We start from the raw sequence: 13,294 nt of genomic DNA, 5'->3' as shown, positions 1-13,294 counted from the left end.
CCACCTGCCTCAGGTGAGCCCAAGGCGTCCAACAAAGTGGAATGAACTGATCCACCCGAAGATGAAGCCCTCTCTGGATTTGGCAAGCAGTTTATGTGCAATTCTGCCCCTCGAAGTTTGCACACATTCCTGTTAGCATCAGCTTCTCCACTTCCAAATGAAAAGCATCATGAAATGAAAAGAAATCAGAAATGAAGGGAAAGCAGGTCTACACCAGAAGGGTCATTTCCTTCAGGAGGTGATGCTTCATGTGACACTTCTGTAAGGAAAGGCCTGAGCTGCGGCCACATTCAAGGAATCTGCCATTTTCTTCACGATGAAAGGTTTGAAAAAGTGGACCTTTGAGAGGAAATACTGCAGACTTCCAAATTGGTGAAAGAACTTCCAGCGTCGCTTGGATACTCCGGGTAGGAGGAACTGGAGGAGATGATATTTTTGAGCCGCTGGAGGGCAATGATTAAAAGCAGAAGCAGAAACGCTAAAAGGCTCAGGAATATGGACACGTAGATGTAGACATTTGACAGGTGGCCTGAGGACGGGTCCACCGACGTGGACAGGGATGTGGGAAACAGCTCGAGAAAAGTTCCATTCTCCACACTTCCAGAAAATCCAGATGAAGGGTCAGATTCGGACATCTTTACGGAGGGTGAAGGAGTGAACAAGTAAGTTAAAAGTCAAAGGTTCGCATGCAGGTTAGAAAGGACAGAACTGGAATTTTTTCTCATGATAGTGTTAGCAGAAATTGCAAGCTGTTAAATCAACACAACTTCTTGGTTTTCAAACAAGGCAGCCGGGGATCAGGCGTCCACTGAGACTGCAAAAAAAAAAAAAAAAAAAAGCAACTCAGTGCATTCTTCAGAAAATATCACATTCAAATCTCATTTTTAGTTTTTATTTTAGTACAGCTTAATTAAAAAACCCACCAGGGAGGAAAAAGAATGAAATAACTCCCCCAGGAGTAAGTAATGTTTATGTCTTTCTATTACGAATGATGATATAGAAATGAACTTATCTTTTCTCTCCATGGTACCCTAGGTGCCAGGTTTCTCTAAGGAACTAGAGATAAAATAAAAAGGAAAATACATTTCTGATGTGCTCCATCTGCTGCAATTTTAACAGATGCTCCAAGTGGATGCTCTGAGACTAGAACCCAAAAAGTTAGCTTTAAACCTCCCTCCTCCAGAAAACTAATCCCATGCATTCTCCAGTCTGCCAGCTTAATTCCTGACCTCCCTCTAGCACTTTGGGAAATCACTGCACATATGAGTTTGCTTTTGGTTGAGCGTAATATGCTGATTTGTTTATAAACATCGTATCTTCTTGAGATCAGGGGCCATTTCTATTTCTAGGTAATTCTTTTTTTTTTTTTTTGAGACAAAGTCTCACTCTGTCACCTGGGCTACAGTGCTATGGCGTCAGCCTAGCTCATAGCAACCTCAAACTCCTGGGTTCAAGTGATCCTCCTGCCTCAGCCTTCCAAGTAGCTGGGACTACAGGTGCGTGCCACCATGCCCGGCTAATTTTTACTATTTTTAGTAGAGACGGGGGGGGGTCTCATTCTTGCTCGGGCTGGTCTCGAACTCCTGAGCTCAAGCGATCCTCCTGCCTTGGCCTCCCAGAGTGCTAGGATTACAGGCATGAGCCACCACACCTGGCCCTGCTTCTATGTAATTCTTTTCCTTCAGCATGCCTAGGAGCTTCATTTTACATGCTTTAGGCCTTGAATAAGACCTTTAGATCAACTTAGAAGAATAAAAGTTAGAGTCCCTCTGAATGGGAGAGTACTAGGTTTGCTCTCAAGAGACTTAGGTTTGAGGACTGAATTCTCCATTATCTTTGAGGTGTTGGGCAAATTGCCTTTATTTTCTGAGCATCACTTTTCTTACCTGTAAAATGGTCCAGCACCTGCCCCACCTCACTGTGTCATGCTCGGACCAAGATAATAGACAGGGAAGCCCCATGTGAATTGTAAAGGGTTGGAGCAAAATGAGTCAAGTGTGTATGTGTGTGTGTACTTGTGAGTGGGTGTGCATGCGGTGTCTGTGTGTTCAGGGGTGCAGAGGGGGAGTCATTTCCAGAGAAACACTCCTCCCTGTGTGCCTGTGGCAGGGGAAGCAGCCTGAGCGAGCAGGACCCCTCTAGGTAGGTAACTCTCTTTCTTTAAGTCCAGAAAAGATACTCTCCCTAATTCTTTATGGCAGTAGATACTTTTGTTGCAGATTCCTAAATCTTGCTCCTGGTGTGGTGAAGGCTAATGGGAAAACATCCACTCTCCCCCTAGCTCTCCCTTCCTAAACTCTGCCCTACATTTTACCTGGACAACTTGCCTTTTCCACCTATTCTCCACACCTAATTAAGCGGCTGATTCTTAGAGGGGCTGACATTTGCTGCCGTGGCTGGAGCTGAGCAGCACTGGGAAGGAGGGGACACTTCAGAGAGGGCTGTCCCTGTCGGGTGCCACGCAGACTAATGAGTCTTAGTGAGCTCTTGAGTGGGCCAGGGACAACATCTTAGTAGTTCCTAAAATAATTTGACTCCTACTCCTCATTATGCTTTGCCTGGTGATTTTAATTTCATTAGGCTGCTACGGGCTCCTAACAATCCTTAAAAAAAAAAAAAAAACAAAAACAGAAAAGAAAAGAATCACAATGGGACTGCAAATGTGTTACACTGGTTTGGCAATACCTAGCCTTTTTACGGCACGTAAATGTTCCAGCCATTCATCTTCAGGGAGTATAGGAAGAGTCTCAGAGGTAGCACGGTGCATAGAAAAGAAAACTGGGATAGAACTCTCACCGATGGAATGGAAAAAATATTCAGAATGTTCTAATATGACCTTCTAAGTGTAGTAGAGGAAACAGAGAAACCCAGAAGCTAACTGATTTGACAAAAGTAACATATCTAATTAGAAGATAAGCCAGGACTTTCGGTTTCTGCCCACCCTCACCCCTACCATCTGGTCTCAATTTTCCCATCAGTGTGGTAAGTAAGGATTTCACATCATTTCTTTTGGAGCATGGGCAAACAAGGTTAGAACTGCGCATCTTGTGTGCTCCCCACAACTACTTTGTATGTGGGGCAGGTAGAGCAGGAGTAATTCCCATTTTGCAGATGAAATTTACTCGGGGTACATAGCTAGACAGTGACAGAGAAGTGACTAGAACTCACGCCTGAACTGTGTTCTCGGTTTTCTCAACTGTGGGAAGAAAAGAAAAATTATGAGACTTGAATAATTAGTTCCTATCTGCCACTTGGGGCAAGCCCACAGTTTAGTCTTGATAGTTCAGCTTTCCTCCTTGCAGAACAATAATACTCACGTTTCCCACCTCTCCAGGAGGTGATAATGTTTTCATAATTGTACTTAGAAAATAATAAAAGACCATCCCAAGTAAAGTACCAGTAGACACGTAGTTCCTTCTGAATACCTAGAAAGACTAAAAGAACTTTCAAGGTCTCTGCTAGTCCTACAGTTCTGACATATGCAGGTCATAGATTCAGTTGGAATTGGCTGATTTTTCGCAAGTTGCCTTTTCTGCTACCCAAATCTGTATCATTTTCTAGGGGTGGGGCCAGAGGCACAGACAACGTCACTGTGGTATCAGCAATTCAGTGGAAAAACTCACAGCTGGCCACCAGGCCGCTTGTTAATATCTTTTTAAAGGTTCAATATTCCAAGAGTCCTTTTTCACTTCCTGAAGATCACCTTTCAGACCGAAAGCCCTCTGTGACCCTCAACTGGCTGTGGAATAGTTTATAGGAAATGAGGCTCAGAAGATTTGAGTGAAGACTCTGCTCTTTTAAGTGGCGTTGGAAGAATGGTAGAAAATAAAGAAATGAAGCCTTGTGTCCTTATTTGACATTTCACAATTAAATATCTTCCTCTTTAAATATTCCCTCTCCAAATATTACCGATTTAAAATCATTTCCAGAATACTTCTTAATTTAAAATGACAGCTACACACATTTCATTTCTCTATCTACTTCTGAAACAATAGAGTATACGCACTGTTAGAGATCATTTTAATTTGGCAACATTAATTCTCATTTCCTTATTGAAGTTTAAAAAATTGGTATATCTTCTTTCTCTCTGAGGCATGTTTTCTTTGACAGTAAGTGTATAATGCTCAGGATGACCCAAACTGTATGTGTTTGGGCATCGTGACAGTATGGAGTGAGGCCAGAGGTGGCACTGTGGAAATAAAATCAAATGAGTGTGTTTCAAGATGATGCTTCTTGGGCTGTTGCTCCCCAACAGATACACTTTAAAGAGAAGAAGAGACTTCATCTGAAATGCATAGCCTTGACCTGTCTTGGGGCAGCACCAGCAGACTCTCATCTCGAGTGACACCTAAAGCCACGTGGGGATTTTGATGCTTTTTTTTCTGAGCCATCCTCAGAAAGTGATTTTTGAGAAAGGAAAATGAGATGTCTGGATCACAACATTACAAATGAAGACCCGTGGAAATGTTTTAGCACGTGGTCAGTCAGCTTTCTCTTTGTTGTTTGGAATAAAAGCCTGTGCTGGAAAGAAATCTACAAAAAAATAGTCACCTACTGCAGTGAGGCGGGAGGGACGTGCCATCTCTCGCCACGAGCCCAGTGGGGTGGAGAGAATGCGAGCACACAGACAGGGCAGACCTGGGATTTCTGGTTCCAAGTCACTCGGTATCATGTCCCTGGGATGGGACCCTTTTTAAAGAATGGAAGTTTCCCTTCCCACGGGGTGATTATGAGGACTGTGATACGTGGAAGAGCAAAAGCATGCTCTCCAGCAGGTACCTTCATCCCTGGTTAAAGGAAGAAGAGTTGACCGTCCCTCAAGGCTGAGTCCTCTCTCAGAAGCATTGCAAGACCCACAGCAGCCAGCATGTGGGCAGAGCCTACACCACGGCCTTGACTTCCATACTATTATACAACGGTTTATAAAACTCAGCCTACCAGTCAGCCTCAAATGTGGCATAGCAATTTTGGATTTTGTGACCTTTATTCAAATACATCTCTGTGTGAATAACAGCTATTTGAAAGGTTTTTTTTGTTGTGGAAAACTAGGACAAGCTGCTCTGTTCCCTTGCAGACTTTTTTATTTAAAGAGGGGCCTGGCTGTTATGATGATGCATCAACATTCCATCATTATCAAATTCTGCTGTGTCATACTCCAAAAGGTGGGCCTCCCCAAACCATGAGAAATGAAGCTGTAAGGTATTAACAGGACATAATAAAATGCTTTTCCCAGTACACAAATGTAAAATTTAATAGTGTAATGTAATTAATAGGGTTAGATGATGAGTTGGATCTCTTTCTCTGTAGAACAAATAGAAACTACTATTTCCAGAATCCAGAAGGGACCTTATCACATCTGAGCAAAGCTGTTTTTAGTTCTGTTTAGAAAATAGCATGTTTTATATAAGACCTTGCAACTATTCCTTTACCCTTTGCATGATTATCTTCTCTCGATGCTTTCTCTTTGACACTTGGCCTTGTAGGTCATGCTAGCTGAGAGAAGATTGGAGCTGACAATTCACACTCCATACCACCCTTCTCTGAATGTAAATCCTCACTTGTATTCAATGGCAAACTCTAACTCCTGGGCTTGCAATATGAAAATAAAGATTAATGTCTTATGTACCATCCTTACTCAAAGCCGACTCAGACATCCATATATTTTCCTATTTGAGAACTGTCCTTATATCGGTACTATGCTTAGGAAGACTAGAATTTTGTGTGAACTCTCATTATGATTCCTTCTATCCACCCAGTAAAAACCAAAACCAAGTTAAGAACATCAGCTGTATCTATCTGCTATCATACATTGAGTCACGGGCCATCTTTTGAGAAGAAATGTAGAATGATGGAGATTCTGAATAGTGCATTGCAATTTATGGATCTGGACTGGATAATATAATCAAAATTAAAATTAACGGTCAGTCCTTTTTATCTAAATGACCAGAAAAGATAATCTTAGTACTTTGGTGAATCAAAATTCTGGAAATGACAAACTAATAGCTTGGCATCAGTGATTTATTCTAAAAATCAATTCTAGGAGAGGTTATTAGGTTGGTTTGGATTCAATCCAATCTCCTACATCTCTCCCTCAGTGACGACTTTTGTCTACTTGGATTACTCTTAGGCTCTGTAAAATATTTCCTCCACTAAAAACACATCAATACAAAACAAAACAACAGCAGCAAAAATAAAAAAAACCAATTAAATTATACTCAAAATTTTTATTTTAGACATTAGACACTCTCATTTTGTTCTAATCCTTTAAAAAAGTTATCCACATAACATATAATTCTCAGAAAATTCAGAATATACCTTTCTTGATGTACAAAATAGATTAGATTGAAGGAAGTTTAAAAAAAAACCACAAGAGAGTATTTCAAAAGCGGATATAAACATAACTGCTTTGACCACCTACCTTGGATAGTCTCAAGAGTCACTGCAGGTATGAGTCCCTTGCATTTTGAACTGCTGGGGAAATCACACTATTATTCCTAATAAGTTTTTGGCATATTTATATTCCATGGAGAGATTTTATATCCAAATCACTGTCTTAGCAAGAATGATCATTTTAAAATTATACTATCTTAGAATAAGATAGATAGTTTAATTGAGTAATTCTCTAGATAAAAAGAAGGTCAAATACAAAACCAGTTTCGGGCATAGCATCTTCACAATTCTTTTATGGTGTTTAGAAAAGACCAAGGACCAAATGCCCATCAATACACGAGTGGATTAATAAAATGTGGTATATGTATACCATGGAGTACTATTCAGCTATAAGAAACAATGGCAATATAGCACCTCTTGTATTCTCCTGGATAGAGCTGGAACCCATTCTACTAAGTGAAGTATCCCAAGAATGGAAAAATAAGCACCACATGTAGTCACCATCAAATTGGTTTCACTGATCAGCACCTAAGTGCACATACAGGAATAACATTTATCAGGCATCAGGCAGATGGGAACGGGGAGGAGGGGATGGGTATGTACATACATAATGAGTGCGATGCGCATTGTGTGGAGGATGGACACACTTGAAGCTCTGACTGCGGGGGGCAAGGGCAATGTAACCTAAACATTTGTACCCCTATAACATGCAGAAATAAAAAAAAAAGAAAAGAAAAAAAAAAAGACCAAAGAGTAGACTTCCTACACTTCAAAGAGATTGGACCCACCTCGGCTAACATAATTAGTCTAAATCAAAATCAGAAAGTAGCAACTTGCAGGCTGAAGGGAACATGAACCAGTTAAGAAGTAGCAGAATGATGAAAGCCACTTTTAGGGATGGGGAGAAAAGGTCATTGGCTAAACGCTTGATCGACAGAAAAAGCAAATAGCCAGAGAAATAACGACTTGAAGATCATAGGCAAGGTCATAATGAATCAGTGAAAAGAAAGAAGGTAAAAAGCAAGCTTGGCTTTTCAAGATGTTACAGCATTTTTAATGACGGCTTCTGGGCTCAAGTCCCTCCCCCAATCCAACTCTGATCATTCCTAATATTACAGAAATGTACTAAGAAAAACAGTTTTTATTCTCAGAGCAGCTAAAATTGGTTAAATTATGGCATTAGGAAACAAAAAGTCTTGCTTAATTTTAGCAAAACTAGACAGATTTTTAAAAATCCTCATTAAATCATGCTGTGGTAGGACAATAGAATGGTGTTTGTTCCTTCTCTATTGTGTCTCATTTTGTCTCTATAGTTAAAATATTTTGTATCTGATATATTTTTTATCCAATCAGGAAATGCTCATAACATTCTCCTTATAAAGTGTGATATTTGGGAAGATTTTATTGTTGTAAACATTAATTTTGTGATTGTTATAAATCTGTGGGAATGAAGGTTGGGCCAGTGGCTCACGCCTATAATCCTAGCACTCTGGGAGGCCAAGGCAGGAGGATCTCTTGAGCTCAGGAGTTCAAGATCAGCCTAAGCAAGAGTGACACCCCATCTCTACTAAAAATAGAAAAAAAATTATCCAGGTGTGGTGGCACACACCTGTTGTTCCAGCTACTGGGGAGGCTGAGGCATGAGGATCACTTGAGCCCAGGAGTTTGAGGTTGCAGTGACCTATGATAAATCTCTGGGAATGAGTTGGCCAGAGCTTTTTTTTTGCTTTTTTTAAAAATCCTTTACATGGAAGCTATTAGGTATCAGGGCCCTTTGGTGCTTCTAAAACTGCTCTGAGAGTTTGGAAATTTGGTTTTGCTACAGCCACTGATGAAGTCCACCCTAAATTTAAGCAGATTCCTCAGAAGTAGGCAGCCATTGAACTATTCAGAGAAAGATGTAAGATCGCACCGCTCCCTCCCTCCCAATGCCACTCTTTCTTTTCTTTCTTGTTTCTACTGCTACCTCCCTCTTCAAATAATGTATTCCTCAGTTCATGGCTTATCATCGTCACTGATCCTTTTCTCTCCATCCTCATTCCATTTCCCTCCATTTCCGACAGGCATGCAGGCTAATGTGTTTAATGAGGACCTTTCTGTTTGTACATGTTCCTGTAAATGTCTACTGTTGTGTGTATGTGCATATTTTCAATTTAAAAGAATGGATATTCAGTAAATATTTCATTCTCCCCATAACTTAGACCTCAACTTCATACTCACTTAAAATATCTTGATAATTCAGGCATAGGGAAGAGAGAAGTGTAAATTATCTAAAGTATCCAATTCTCTATTTTTTGCACATAAAAACACACTAAAAAACTAATAACAATTATCTATCCACATGTATAGGCACAATTTGTTAAAAAAAATGTGATAATATAGGTTGTCTGAAAAGAACTTCAGTATTAGCAAAATAATTGCACAGGCCACTATTTATATCTACCTCTATTGACAACTGTAGTCATGTGTTTGTTTAAAGGAGGGTGCTTTATAATCTATTCCCCAAAATTGGATTAGAACATCACATGCATAATGTCACATACATATGCATAAATGTCATGTGTCTTGCATTTCCCAGCAGGGATTCAAGCTCACAGTCTTTCACTTAATGACATTTTTAATCAAGGCATAGCATTTACTTGAATTAATGAACCATTTTCTCTCATAATACAACCACAGATAGAACCATAGCTGATTATATAGTCTGTAAATTGCCCATCTCATCTGGATATTAGCCAAGTATTCGGCATAACATATACGTATGAATTTTGCCAAATAAATTCTCTCATTCTTCCAGTCCTCTATGGCTGAAAGCCAAAGTATGATGACTCTTTCCACAGTAAAATGGGTATTTAAAAAGAATAATGCTTAGTAATTGGCAGCTTAGGCGGGCTAAGTTCTGGATACACCCAGTTTTGGCCATAGTACATTATTTAGTAGTCAGCTGAGTACTCAGAGGAAAAAAAGTAAGATGCAGATATCAAAATTTATTCCCTTTATGCAATGCAAGATCCTTGGTAGATCTTGGATCAATTAAAAGAAAAAAATAGCTTTGCTATAAAGGACATTATTAGGACCACTGGGGAAATTTGAATATACACTGTACATTAAATAATTGCATTATATCGATATTAAATTTCCTAATTGTAATATGGGAGAATGTTCTTATTCTTAGGAAATGCATGTTGAAGTATCTAGCATGTTGAAGTGTCATAATATCAGCAACAAATCCTGAAGTGGTTCAGCCAGAACAAAACAAAAAAAAGTACAAACATATGCACACATACATACATGTGGAAAGATGATAAAGCAAATGTGCCCAAATGTTAACAACTGGTTAATCTAGTTGAAGGATATACAAGTCTTGCAACTTTTCAGTAGGCTTGAAATTTCTTGACATACAAGTTGAGGAAAAAATGATTATCCCCAAGGATATCAAGAAAATATGCTTGGAACAATATGCAGTAAGTCAGCCAAAAAATTAATATTAGAAGCTTCTAAAGAAATACAATAATGGAAGTCTGATTCTTCAGTGGGCAGTAGAAAAGTTCAAATATTTGCTGCTACCATCAGCTCATGATGCCCACTAACCCACAAGTACTGCAGTGAAACATCAAAGGATGAATTAGAGGAGGTTTAATATGGCCAGGAAACTGGATCCATGGTGGTGGAACATGCTGCCTGAAGATCAGGAGAGGTGACTCACCGGTCAGCCTTATGCACGACTCCACTCCTGCCACGACCCACCAGACTGAATCTCAGCTGGGCTCCAGGATCAAGGAATCCAGTTATGTTCCTCTTACATTTATCAGTCATCTTCAGGGACAGCCAAGGATATCTCTTCTGCAGTTTAAATACCCAGTCGAAGGGAGGGACTTTCTAATGAGAACTAATGAGAAGCTCAGAGAGAGCCCACAAAAGCCAATGTGGTCCAGGATCAAAGTAGGGACTTGTAGGAAACAACAACAGCAGATAAAGCAAACAGCAGTGGGGGATTTGATTTAGGCAGCCAAGTCAAACAGGCTTCAAACAGCATGTTCCACAGATCAAAGAACTCACACCCCTTACAACTCTTGTATCTAGCAATCACATCCTTGATCACTCTGGTTTGGGTGAGTTCTCTAGTAGGGCAAGAGGCTAAACTTGACCCCGTGAACTCACTTATAATTCAGGGTTAGAATCTTTTCAAATGGGTGCCAACAGTGTAGAAATTAAATCTAGTCATTGCAAAATGGAGCTGCAAATAAAAAACACAGGGAATGCTGATATGAACAGTGCCTTTCCCCAGTGTTCACCAATCATACCACTGAGGATATAGGTGGTTACCCTGAAATGATGAGTCCAAGATGAGTCAGATTTTAGACAGAGGTTACATAAAACACCATATACACAATGAGAAAAAGTGCTCTCTTATGGCTGTAAAATTACTCATCTATCTGGATTTACAGGTACACCTGGGAAGGGAGAAATCAGAAAGAGGACGTCGTGTCCTTCGTTAGGAACGCACGCTCCCATGTGGGATTTCCCATGGCCCTGCTCATCCTTGGTGTGAACACAGCAGCACAGCCTGCCTGAAATCTCCTCTCTCTCACAGGCAGCACAGTGAACTCAAAAGTCTGGCTAACAAAGGAAATGTCTACATCTTCCTCGTAACATGGAACAAAATGACATGGCGGGCTATCAAGTGTGGGAGGAAATCAAGTCCTCAGCAGTCTGTTGTCATTTTAGATAACGATTCAAGACAAGAACCTATCAAAGACAATATGGAAACAATAAACAAGTGTAAGCTCAAATGCCCCCCGAATGTATTTCAATTTAAAAACGTAAGGAGGTTAAAATGAAAAATAATTAGGAATTAATTGTAGAAAATAGACTACCACAGTGTGACCTACAGAAAATACTTACACAATCTTTTAATAGTATAAATAAATGTTTTTACTCAAAAGAATGATGGGTAATCTTTTTAGCTGACTTTGACTTTGTCCTTTATCCAGATTTAGCTCTTACGGTAAAGGTTGTGTGCTCTGCGTTTTTTATTCAATTGTAGGAATAGCCTTGATCAGAAACACGCATTCACCAGCCATCCGCTGTTCTTACATCTGGGCTTGGTTCTCTTTTATTTCAACAGTGTGGGCTGGGATGTAGGAACATATCATGCCAGAAGAGTGGTGGGACGTAGAAGGGAGGGGAGGAGGGGTACCCCCAAGTCGTTGTGGAATACCAATCTGTGGTCAGAACATGATCGGCAGAGGAGGGCAAACCCCAGATGCTTGTGGAGGCGAAAGAACGTCCAGACAAACCAGGTTGGGAGAACAACAACAATATAAATGATAGGTGCCAATATTTATTGAATAATAGTATATACAGGTTTTGGATGTGTGTTTGTGTGTGTGAGCATGTGTATTTTTTCTAATCTCTGCAACTCCTTAAAGCAGTTGTAATATTATCCCCCACCTTCTTTTAACAGATGAGAAGATTAAAGCTTGATAAATTTAAAGGCTTGCCCAAGCTCACCCAACCACTTAGAGGCAGGGCTGGAATTCAAATCTGTATCTCTACATTCCCAAATTCTGTGTTCATGACACTCCTTCTGTCTGGGGAGGCTGAGGGTTGAAGAGGAATACGTTTGAGACTTGTAGGCATTAGTGCTGTTCGTGACATGTTTCTGATGTTCCTCCTTCTAGGCACGTTGTAGGATTGCATGTTCCCACCCCTTCTGAATTTAGGATGGCCATAGGACTTGTTTTGGCCAATGAAATTTAGGAAAAGTGACATGTCACTTCTGGATAAAAAATGTCAAACCCAATGTGAGATGTGCCACATCTCTTCCCTCTGCTGCAGTAGTTGTGAACTGTGTAAATACCTGCCCGCTCGTATCAGTCTGAGTCCTTGAGTGACCACAGCAAGGGCCTTCCCCCCTTGCCGGCCCCACTCACAGTGTCAACATGAATAAGCTTCTGTTGTTTCAAAACACTGAGACTTTGGGCTTATTTGTTATGAAAGCATAATCCACCTTCTACTGACTAACATATGATGTCATTGTTCTTTGATGGCTGGATTTATAAAAGGTCTCCAAGAATTTGACTGTAAAGAAGTCAAATTCTGAACAACTGGGAGTTGCATGGATATATTAAAACCCCCTTATGGCACAGTGAGAGAGAAGGTTTTAAAGGATGTTTTGGTTAGCTTTAATTTCATGTAAGAGTTAGGTTTAAGAGCATGAAATTTGGCTACGGGTAGAGCTGAAGACATATTCCCTAATTGGTTGGAATATGATAAGCTGCTACTATACAAGATAATCCTGACCATCTGTCACTTAAACATGTACAAATGGTTTCAAGTAGGAATAGGTGAGGGACAATAAAGATATTAAGACTAATTCATGACCCTTAATGGAAAAAACTCATTGTACAAGTACGGGTCAGTGCAATTGCCTTTGCTTAAGAAGAGCTATATTCTTTGGTGCGTTCAATCATACATTCAACACATACTTGTTTAACAATGTATAGGAAGGCATAAAATATCGTCATTATGTGCATGAGTCCAACGCACATATGATTTTCACAGTTACCACCTTGAGTAAGAAATCTAAAAAAGCTCTTCTATATTATCTGTCCCTTATTATCTGGCCACAGGCTACTTTTCCAGTCTCATTTTTCCAATTGAACCTAAGATTGATGTTCTAGGCATATCAAATGGTTCTCAATTTCCAAATTAAAAGAAAATGCTTATGTTTAATCCTTATATTTATACATGTCCTCTCTCTAACTTATCCCCAAATCCAATTTATTCACCTCAAGGCTCTACGCAAGCCATTCCTCCTCTGTCTCATCTGGTTATTCACTGTAATATATTATGTGAATCTTCACTATATTATGTGACTTTATTATAGTTATTCATTATA

The 13,294-nt window shown here is 39.9% G+C and overlaps 1 protein-coding gene across 1 annotated transcript in view; it reads right to left on the bottom strand.

The window, feature by feature from the left end:
- Positions 1 to 311: 311 nt before the first annotated feature.
- The window catches only part of SERTM1 (serine-rich and transmembrane domain containing 1), a 25,335-nt gene continuing 12,352 nt past the window's right edge, over positions 312 to 13,294 (bottom strand). The window contains exon 2 of the mRNA XM_012644056.1: positions 312 to 814. Coding sequence (XP_012499510.1) covers positions 312 to 635 — 324 coding nt within the window. The 5' untranslated portion in view covers positions 636 to 814. The remainder of the gene's footprint in view (positions 815 to 13,294) is intronic.

The sequence above is a fragment of the Propithecus coquereli genome, unplaced genomic scaffold, assembly GCF_000956105.1.
Source record: "Propithecus coquereli isolate 6110/MARCELLA unplaced genomic scaffold, Pcoq_1.0 Scaffold205, whole genome shotgun sequence".
In the NCBI taxonomy this organism is placed as follows: domain Eukaryota; kingdom Metazoa; phylum Chordata; class Mammalia; order Primates; family Indriidae; genus Propithecus; species Propithecus coquereli.
Note: the sequence above shows the minus strand (reverse complement) of the source record. Positions and strands in the feature narration are given on the sequence as shown.